This window comes from Aythya ferina, assembly GCF_964211825.1.
Source record: "Aythya ferina genome assembly, chromosome: 6".
In the NCBI taxonomy this organism is placed as follows: domain Eukaryota; kingdom Metazoa; phylum Chordata; class Aves; order Anseriformes; family Anatidae; genus Aythya; species Aythya ferina.
In genome coordinates, this window is record NC_140303.1 from 17928689 (window position 1) to 17940016 (window position 11328).

An 11328-nucleotide genomic window follows, 5' to 3' on the forward strand; every position below is an offset into this window, starting at 1 on the left:
CAGCATGCTGTGAGCAGAATACATATTGTAAATTGCAGGGCGTCAGTGAAATTGAACACTGACATTTAGATATTTTGGCCCAGTGAGTATAACTTTATTAAAATTCCTGTAACTTTGAAACAGGAGAAGTTCTTAAGGGAATACAACTGCACAATTATAAGAGGGAGCTGGAGGAAGAGGAGAGGAGATAGTGAGCAAATGACAAAACAAAATATTTAACTAAACCCCGAACGAGCAATTTTCTGAGTTCAGTCATCTCCTGAAAAGGTTGGTCCATTCTCCCAGCTATAAAAATCACCTCTTCTCTAAAAGTTTACTTTCTATTTCACAATAAAACTCTTTTTAATTAGAACAATTTTGAATGTTTCAATTTTCATAAAAGTAAAATTCAGTTTAGTGTGCTTATGCCCTTGTGACATTATCTGCCTTTTTTAGTTGTTACAAACATCCAGCAAAACCTTCATGAGCAAGCTGACTTACCTAACTGTTCGTTACATTAAGTAGTATTATGGTAAGAACAAACCCCACATGCCTCTCCTACACACTATAAAGCTTTGTCTGCTACAGAGCTGCCAGTGCTTGATAACTGTATCCTGTTTATAACACTTATTTTGTGTTTGGGAAAAAAAAAAAAAAAATCTTAGGTAATGGCTGCCTTCGGTGCTCTGTTTTTACTGAGAATTGTGACTCTTCCCGAAGCCCATCATTCAAAAATTAAAAGTACTCATCGATGTTTTGATTTGCTTTCTAGATAACTTTATAGGACACTCAGATCACTTTCCCAGGCATTTTTGCCTTCAATCTTGAGGCTAAGTTTATGTACCAAGGAAGGAAAAAAAAAGGGGGAGGGGGGTCAAAAAAACAGGAGAGAAAGCAAAGATGTTCTCTTCTGCCTTGCCACTTCCTGAATCAGGCCTTTAAATTAATAATTAACTAAAGCTAGTTGCTGGTACTAAAGCTAGTACCAGAGTCAGTTCTGTAGAGGCTGCACTCAAAGCTGCATCATTTAACATGTGGATGCTTCATCTTGAAAACCACAGAAAGTTCAATGCTAGAATAATCATTGTTCTGTCATCTTTATATGGTGAGTGGATGAGTTCAGCACAAAGTTGACCTTTTGGTTGGAGGAAAGCCACTTGTGGATCAAAACAGCAATGCAGGGTGAGCTTCTGTCCTTCAGGAGTCAAGGATTCTAATCCTGTTCAGAAAATCTTGTCACAACCCCACTTGTAGTTCTATCAAAATGAAAAACTTGAACATTTCATCTTGTAATGGAGCAGAAACCAGAGGTAGCTTGGATATAGACTGGTAGTCAGATCCAGTTGCTTGATAGCACTTCAAGAAAGACTATCTACTATTTACAATAATCAGCTCTATGAGTTGAAAAGGCAACAGAAAACTCCTAGAGGGGTGTTCTTTCTCCTTCCTCGTGTACATCCAGACTGAGGAATTACAAGGGAGCAGCTATGTAGACCTTATCTCTCATACACATTTACATTAAATTTGTTTCTGCTCTTATTCTTAATGTTACTTAAAAGGCTTTAGAACAAGCAGAAGAGATCTCAGTTACTTGGTTCATGTGAGATTTGACAGACAATATCTGAAGCTAGTTTGCAAAATTGGGTGAGAGAAAGCTTTGAATACAAGTGGGATTTATTCAGTCTTTTCATTATTATTATTATTAGAAACTAACCAGTAATGTTATCTGCTATTGGAGTTTGGGTTACACGCACACTCCCAAGCATAGCAAGGAAGACTGTAATCTTTGCTCTAAGAGAGGAAGAGATTAAAAGATGCTTCAGAGCAAGAGAGTAGATTTTGTTCAAACTGTTGAAAATCTATGCTCTGTATGCTTATGAAGTATATTTTACCCTTTACAGTAAAACTCTGCATATGTACCATGCTTCATATTTCTAGTCTTGTATGCTTAACTTTTTGTACCCCTTTGCAGAAAAACGTTTAAAATCTGATTTTGTTCTTCTGAGTTATAGTTTAAATAATTCATGAAATGAGGATTGTCGCTAAAGATTGTATTTTCCTTATTTATTTTTATCTTTTTTAAAATCATATTTTGAAAGTCCTATTCATTCCTCTTGTTCATATACTGAACAAGATATGGAAAAGTAGTTTATCTTAATGGACTTTTTTAAGGCATTGCTGTTTGAGTCTTGATTTAGGATGATAGTCCGGAAGATGTTGTAGAAGAGGAAGCTGCATTGATGAAATGTTCCTGTAGATGATCACTGCTACGATATGGTGTTGAAACACCATCCATGCTCAATTTTGTTGGCTAGAGGAGGACATTCTTAAGCTACTTCTGTCTACGAAGTCACTAAAGAAAAGCTGCCCTCTGACTGCAAAACTACCAAGGAAGAATGGTAGTGAAAGTCCACGCTTGGTGAGGTTAACACTCCTTTTCCAATTTGAACCATAAATGCCAGTTCTAACTGAAAAAATCCATACCTCAGATTTCAACAGATCCTCATCAAAGGAAAAAAAAAAAAAGTCAATGTCTTGCCTCCAGCTACATCAAGCAAAGACAAAACAAAAATTATTCCCATGGGGATCACTAGAAAGCTGATAACAGTCTTTGAACACTGAGTAAAATTATATGCATCCAAAGATTATATGGAAGACCCCAGTAGATTACCTGTAACCCAGGGAAGCCAGATGCCTTTCTAAACAAAGTAAGCATTAGTTTTACTGTTCAGTTCAAAAGCAGATGAAGTGTCTTATAATCTGTGCCCTTGCCAGCACATCCACTCTCATTTTTACTCAAACATGTTTTTTGTGAAAGAATGAGTTTCCTACTATTGGATTAAATCCTAGTATTAAGCTTCAATTTAAATATTAAATGACATCTTTCAAGTTGTGAAAAGAGAGTGAGATGCAAAGGAATCCGACTTTCAGTATCTAAGTATACAATTGTATTTAAGGGTGCACAAAAGTATTACATTCATGCTGTTACTATGTTGACACACTGAAATAGTAAACATAGACCAACTCTCTACAAGTACCTTAAAGGAGGCTGTAGCGAGGTGGGGGTTGGTCTGTTCTCCCATGTGCCTGGTGACAGGATGAGGGGGAATGGACAAAGTTGCACCAGGGGAGTTTTAGGTTAGATGTTAGGAAGAACTTCTTTACTCAAAGGGTTGTGAGGCACTGGAACAGGCTGCCCAGGGAAGTGGTTGAGTCACCATCCCTGGAGGTCTTTAAAAGACGTTTAGATGTAGAGCTTAGGGATATGGTTTAGTGGAGGACTTGTTAGTGTTAGGTCAGAGGTTGGACTGGATGGTCTTGAGGTCTCTTCCAACCTAGAAATTCTGTGATTCTGTAAATCAGTGCAGAAGTTTTTAATTTCATTATTCATTAACACATTCCTCAGAGAATTTGGAAATTTCTGTGAATTTTAGATTAACGAAACTTGATTTTCACTTGTCTCATAGTGAGTACCGTATTGCATCGAGCTTTAATCAGAAATATTTTTAAAAGTGTAATTTTTAATAGTTATGTGGATATCAGACACATTTTTAATAGCTGCAAGAAATAAAATTTAAAAAGGAAGAGGTTAGAGATACCGACTACACAGCGAGATACTTGAAAGCGTCCTGGTTTTAATGCTTCGCTTTCTAAACAAAGGTGTAGTCAATACTGAGTACTGCTTTGTTGGTAGTCTGGGTTAAATACTCTTGTTTTGATGACTCTGATGAGTTCCCCCAAAAAATTGCTGGAAAATTCCTGCCAGGCTTCCTTCCCTCTCCTCTCTCCCCACCCCTATTTTTTTTTTCTCTCTGTAGTTCGTGTTGTGTATACCTTGCTTCCTTCTTTTAACTATTCTGTACAAGCAGAATAGTACACATGGGTGTTTTGAATTCTGTTTTTTTCTGCATTCTTGTTTTACCATACTGAGCTCCCATGGCCACAGTTTTGAACCTACAATTAATGTAAGATCCAAGAATATTTATATCTTTCTGACTGTTCTTTTAAGGAGCAGTTTTAGATATCTCTTCAGACTCACAACAAAAATATTCTGCTTAGGTACTTTACTAACCTAACCTGTCTTCCTCCTTCCCCGTATACAGGCACCCGTTTAAAAAGAAAGTGGTGAACGAGATTGCTTGACTAGAAGAAGTGGAATTATGTGAAAGGGTGCTTACACAAGGTGTACAAATTTGGAGGGGAAAGGGGTTAATTCTTTTTATTTTTCAAAAGAAGCAGCTGATTGTGGGTCTAGGTGTGAGTCAATAAGCAAAGGGAGGCTGAGGCATTCCTCTGGTTGGCTTTGGATCAAACGTGGATGGAGCTGCAGTGGAGAAGGTGGCTTCCTCTCAAATGACTGGTAAGGTATGCCTATTTCTGCTCCTTTTTCTGGAGACTTTGGTAGGCTAAGGTAGTATTATTTTGTGTGTGCGGGGGAGTTCTGTCTTTAAAAATTACAGCTCAGTTTCCTTTTTGAGGCATGGTATTCAATGAGACTTGAGCTCTGGATATGGTTATTTCCGATCAGCTGGGATCATTGGCCCACTTGATGTTTCTTAATAAAATTCCTTGTGAGTGTGTTAGTAGCTTGACTAAAACAAAAATCGCCAAACAATAGAATACAGTTTCAAGTAAGAGTAATGCTGAGAGTAATCCAAATTCTCTGAGCAGCATGGTATGAATCTCAGTCTAGTCTAAATTTTTGTAGACGATACAGTTAGAAGTTGGTAAAATTTCCTAACATCGCATTTCAAGACATTCAGAGATTTGAAATTACATGCACAGAGTAAACAGACTAAGAATAACCATGAATCATAGCAATAAAAACTGGCTGCTGAAAACAATTTGGCTTGATCTGGTACCACCTGTGTTTGAGCATCAGTGGGGGTGGTAAAAAACACGTGATGAAGTCAAATCCAGGTTTCTCCCCACCTGTAGTTTTTACAGACCTCTGAGTTTTCCTTTTCATGCTTGCCAGTTCCCCAGTTTACAGGAGAATTGTACTGTTTCCAACAAATATATAACATTTAATATTATGAATTGAATAGACAAATTTCTTGGATGAAGTTGACAGAGTGGGTTTTCAGTAGCCCTGACAACCTGAAATGTTGTTTCCTTCCATAAGGCAGGGAAAAAAATCTGTTCCTGCTAAACTTTGTGGTTCATACGATGTCTATCCTAGGAATCATTTTTAATTGGCAAGTTGTTTTAGCTTATTCTAGCATTTCATTATGTTATCATGGGCAAATCATTGGTGAAATATAATCATATATTTCCTTTTAAAGGTTGCTGTCAGAGGAAGATCTCTCCTTTTTACATCAGAATGTTCCTTTGTTGAGTACTGTAGCATGTTCCTCAAAGAGTTGTAGTTATTGCCATTTCATGTTGTGTTTTTTTTTTTTTTTCCACATACTTTTCACTTTGCTATCTAGAAACTGGTCATCTTAGTTTCCGTGTTCTGCTGATTTAATGATCCAATATCAAGATGTGATCTGATTGATCATTGTCACAGTTCCATTCAAATCTTTTATTCTTTGGTTGCTTGGTTGTTTCTCCTGTTGAAGTGAAGCTGCAAGCGAAGCTGCAGATTCCAAATCTCTGCAATGTAACGATGGTGGCAGCTTGTGTATGCTAGCTTTCAACAGCTGAGAGCTCAGCTGTTGATCTACTGAGCTATCTTAGGTTAGCAAGAGTATGAGAGTAAAAGTCACATACTTCTGCTTTGTGTTGTGGCCTCAGACCTACAGGATGGGAAGAATGTTACGCAGCTAAGACTTTATTGAAAGCTTCTTTTGAGTAATAGCTTACCTAAGCAAAGAATTTATTAATACAGGAGGTGAAAATGTCTGCCTCACCATGTTGACAGTGCCACATTAGGCAAATACATCCAAAGGAGAGTGGCTAATAATCCATATATTATGGATTTAAATGTTTCTGACTACTTTTGTGACATATGCTGGTTTTTGTTTCACAATAACATAAAGCAAAATTATTTATTGTAATACAATGGGGCGATGCTGGCATAGTTCGTAGTACATTTCAGTAACCTTCAATTTCTGAAAAGACATTAGTTTTGCTCAATATTACGGAGATATATTATAGTTTATCATAAAGAGGAACAAGAAATAGGGAAGCAAAATATTTATTTTTGTTGCGGTATATATCTTTCTGTGTATTCTGTGTGTTAGCATCAGAGCTGCTCTGAATTCCCTGTGTCATAAATACTTGATCTGAATTCTGAAGTCTTTTTCTTCTTTTAATGTGGCCATGGAGGTAGAATTTAAGTGGAACTTTGGGTAGAAGTATGATGCTTCAGTACATCCAGCTTTACAGCTTATTAAAGTTATTGTCACATAAAGCAAAGCTCTGATTCAGTACAAACTGACTCAGATGACTGAAATTTCTTCAAATATTTCAGATGAGTTAATTTGTATTGGCCAGACTTTGTGCTCTGGTATTGTCTCAGGTATCATCTGTCCTCCTACAGTTGGCATGAAACCAATACAAACTCTACCTCATGTGCTCTGGTTATTGCAAAATAAATGCAATTATGTGTCCATGCTTCATCTAAATCAAATATGTACTGCATAATCTCATAGTGTGTGGCCTCAGTGTTAATGACGGCCAAAATATTGGTCTTGATGATAGTAGTACAGAGGCCATGTTCTGGCTGTAATCATTGCTGTAAATATAGAACAATATATTTTTTTTTCAACAACATTTTAGACTGGAACATTGGAATAAAAAGAAGTGAAGTGTGATGTATGACAGTACACTAAATGCAAGTTAGCTGTCTTAACTTTTTTCCTTTAAATTTGTGTGAGATATTTATTTACTCTTCACTGAAACACAGTAATCCACATATATTTACCTATTACCTACACAAAGAATGTAATTCGCTATCATTACGTGGATCTAATATCACTCCTGATGCATGAAATTCTTGGATGCTTTATATCTACGTGTTTCAGCAAACTTTATATTATGTAGATAAATGATGTCTGCCTACTCCTGTCTTGCAAACAAGTTATCCTGAGTTCCAGGTGTCAGTGAAGGCTCTCTTTGTCATGGAATGTGGTAACGTTCTAACTATGAGAATGGATTTTTGCTTCAGTTGCTTTAGTTGTGCCATTTAAAGTAGAGTGAATAATTTTTTTTTTTTTTTTTTCAGTACAGGGAAAACAGCCAAACTTCATACAAAAATTTGGACATACAACTTTACAGGAAGGAGAAGATTTAATCCTACATTGCACTATACATGGAAAGCCCAAACCCCATGTCTGCTGGACTAAGGATGATATCCAAGTGGTAGCTGGAGATATCAGTGTATGTTCTAAAGTTCTTAAAATATTTCTTGGAGAAAGATAATACATTTTGCTTTATGCTCCTTATAATTTCCGATGTGCGTTCTATTGTTTTACAGGTTGAGAAATTAGGAGATACCTATTACCTCTTAAAAAGAAATGTAGTCCTTGCTGATACTGGGAAATATATCTGTGTTGCCAGCAATGAAGTTGGAAAGGCACACTGTTCTGCTGTTGTAACAGTGATAGGTGACTCACCCTGGCCAGCTGCATGCTTTAAGGCACATTGCCATATTAATTGAGAACCTAATTTCCACTTACTGATGTACATGTCTTGTTTCAGAGAAAAATAAAACCCCAGAAATTTCCACTGTAACTCAGACTAAATCAGAATGGAAAGATGGATATTTTTCAGAAAAAGTGCATGTCACCACAGGTGAACTACTACAAACCCAGGACACATTTTATGTGAGAGATCAAAGGCCAGTCACTAAACATCTCCCATTAAGGTAATTTGCAGCTTACTCTGTGCTACATCTTGTAATACTCAAATAGCTCTAAAAACTTTAATTTATGAAGCATCCATCAAACACTTTCTTTTCCTATGAATTTTTGCATAATGTAAATGAAGTACATACTGTGACCGCCTTTTGCATTTAATCCTGCATTAAAAGGTATTAAATTTTATTAGTTTAAAGACCTTGTAATACAATATAAAAGTGAATTTATGTGGAACAAGATATTTAGTTTGGTGATTTATTTTTTATATCTAGCTATATTAATCTACTTATTAACCTACAACTGAAAAACTCAAAGGTAAAAAGTATTCCAGAAGTTCAGGTTGATATGACTTAAGTATTTGTCCTTTGTTGTGCAGATGGGCTTTTGACATGGCATTAGAATATACCAATTTTTAGCCCATTAGCATTTCCTTTTTAAAGGAGAAAGTAGTTGCTAAATCTAACTTCCGTATTTAACATTTGCAGAACACCATTGGATATCTTGCAAAAGCCTTGAATCATTTTCTTTGCAAGAGCATGTTGCCCAAGTAGAGCAGTTGACATTTTCTATATGTGCATACATATATGCATAGACACTAATTCTCTTGTTTTACTGCAATTAACCAAATATTGAATCTGTAAGTAATTGTAATACACAGGTAACATTTGACTGTACCGAAGGAGTATTTGTCTGCAAAATAATCCCGTGATATGTGATCTACAGTTAAAAATTGTGATGTATTAATGAATAAAATAGTTGCAGCCTCCAGGACAAAGTTGATATAGGAGCTTCTTGTCTGCTGTGCCATGCAGAAATTTGTAATATTTTGGACCTTTAATAAGCAAAAGGAAAATGATCCTTATGAGAGTAGACCTCATTTTAATGTCATACATCTAGAACATGAAGTCTCAATAAACGAATATGCAAGCAAAGTTTTCTACTAGGTAAGCATCTTTGTAGAAGTATTAGTAACAATCCTACTAGCACAGGAGCAATCATTACTTGTTAACTGATTTAAGATGCCAAAGCCTTCCATTATGCACTTTGAAGAGATTAAGTGAGGTATTTAAAGTCAATAGTCTTTGTGTTGACTTCCTGCACAAGGTTATATCTTGCCTTCTGAATTTAGGCTCTGATAGCCAACTGTAGTTTATAATGCTAGAACTTCATGTGCTTTGTCGTAACGTGTTCAGGGGTGAGTTTTTATATCTTGGGACTGTTACTAATCTGGTTTACTCCATTGTCAGTTCATTGTTTCATTGCAAGCATCAGGTAAGATGACATAAGATTGGGACTTGAGTGTTGGGAAAAGATTTATATTCACAGTTTTGCTGTCAGAGGTTTTCAACAGAAAATAACTTAACAATTCTACTAATAATGTATATTACATGACTGAAACTAGTAAGAGTTTCACTGTTTTACAGTGAAAAGATGTTTTCACTAGGTATGGTAAAATAGCTTTCTTTCTTGAAGTTATTTGGAGCAATATAATGGAAAAGAGGCCCTGTGGGTCTCAAGAAGTAATGGTTAACATAACTTTGAAAAGTGGTTGACAACTTGTGGGACTGCTGTCAGGCTTCTCCTTCATGGTCTTCTCAAAATACTAATTTTACACTGGTCATGTAAAAATGCATTTGCTTCCTGAAAATATCTAAATATATATTTCTTTTCATACATAGTGAGTATTATGCTAAAAGGTCATAGAAAAGAGCAACTTTTTTTTTTTTCTTTCATCAGTTCTTGAGGCTTGCCTTATCTAGTTGTAGAGCACCATGCAAATGGAAAGTTATTCTATATGCTGATTAAAAAAGCTGTTCACATTTCATCAGAAGCTGCCTTCATGCTTTCTCTCATGGACGGCAGATCAAGCACTGGTCCCTTGTGTTTTGTTCTGTGTTTTCTGTATCACTGTATCACAGTGAGGTGATGGGTAGTCCAAAGCAATGAAATCAAATGCAAGATCATGTTAATTTTATGTGGTGCTAATATAGAATTCAGTATGATTAGAACATGTAGATCACGCAGAAAGATTGAAATTCTTCTTTAAAATATAATAATAATAATAATCTCTTCTGTTCGTTATACCTAAAGTACTCTCTGGTTATTTATCGTCAGTAAGATAGTTTTAGGATAATTTATGTTCTGTCTTGTCACTCTGCTTTTGCTCTTTGATCTCTTACTGCCTTAAGACCAACAACCTATGTTACCTACTATGGTGCTGATTATGAAAGGAAATGTTGTAACAGCCACCATTTTAAAATATAGGCAATATTGACTGACTTTTTTTTTAATAGGTTTAAAGAGAAACTCTGGCTTCAAGGAGTGTATCTTGAACTTGTGAGGCCAACAGAGGTTAGCTTCAGTTTGGAACAAGATCCTATTCTTCTGCATGCTTCAGAGGATCAGATGGACTGAACTGCAAAATACCTGATTCATGAGAGCGTTCGTTTTGTTTGCTGTGTCCATTATTGGGTGTTGACCATGTGTGAGGAGAAAATGAGTCTTTGAGTGCTATTTGGTTTATATGTAGGTTACAATTTGTATTTTGGTTTCTCTATAACTCGTCATTAATAAAAATCCATCTGTGCACAGCATTTATTAGACTGGGATTTCTATTTCTTTTGTTTTGTTTTTCTTTGTGGTTTGTTAGACAAATCTAATAGAATAAGATGATGGGAAAAGGGAGACATTATAAACAATGCATACCTCCTTGCTGATTCAGCAGTACCAACTGTTTAGTACTAATTCAGTCGATGACAATCAATTCCATCAACAGTTCTTCCTACTACCTTATATAGAGAATTCAGATGTAAACTCAGCTTGCAGAGTGAGGAATTATGAGTTTATACTGTTTAAAGTAAAAAGCTCATAAACTGTATTACAGTTTATAATGTACTACTTTACTGTTTATATCTATTCCTGTATATTAAATGCTGTGTTACCGCATTTCTAACAATACTGAGACATTTCCAGAAGGGGCTGGGCTTCTAAAGAACTCATAACTAATTATTGCAAATGTTGTCTAATGCATACTTAGTACCAATAATGTCTTCAGGGAACAAGGAATCTCTTTAAGGCAGCATAATGGAGAATTACATAGCTTGTGTTTTCAGGATTGGATTGCTGTGACAAAGCAGTCCATTTCCAGTTGATGCATGTCATTGTGATCCAAAGGAGTGCATTTATGAAGCAATACCCCAGCTAGTTTGTAAACTCATCCTTAGTTTAGCCAAGGGGATTCTTCCCCAGTGGTAAAATTGCTAAAGACATGCAGCATCCATTCAGGTTACAGACAAAACCTGAACTGAAAAGTCATTTGGATTGTAGGGCAATCATTAGCAAGAAGAAATTTTTGTTTTCATCTCTTGAATTCAGAGACTAGGTGTCTTTTTGAGTTGGAAAGCTCCCTGCAGAGAAAGAGGAGGACATTTGGAGTGTCATCCACTTGCAGCAGTAAAACAATTGGCTGAGGAAAAGACCTGTTTTGGCTGGCTGTTTGACTGGCACAGAACATCTAGTTAGACTTGGGGCTATCTGTTCTTCA

At 36.1% G+C, this 11328-nt stretch overlaps 1 protein-coding gene across 1 annotated transcript in view; it reads left to right on the forward strand.

Annotated features, from left to right (window-relative positions):
• CCDC141 (coiled-coil domain containing 141) overlaps positions 1 to 10378 on the forward strand; it is an 82197-nt gene extending 71819 nt beyond the window's left edge. The window contains 4 exon segments of the mRNA XM_084523712.1: positions 7151 to 7305; positions 7403 to 7532; positions 7627 to 7792; positions 10079 to 10378. Of these exon segments, the coding sequence (XP_084379838.1) occupies positions 7151 to 7305; positions 7403 to 7532; positions 7627 to 7792; positions 10079 to 10199 (572 nt within the window). The 3' untranslated portion in view covers positions 10200 to 10378.
• Positions 10379 to 11328: the final 950 nt, after the last annotated feature.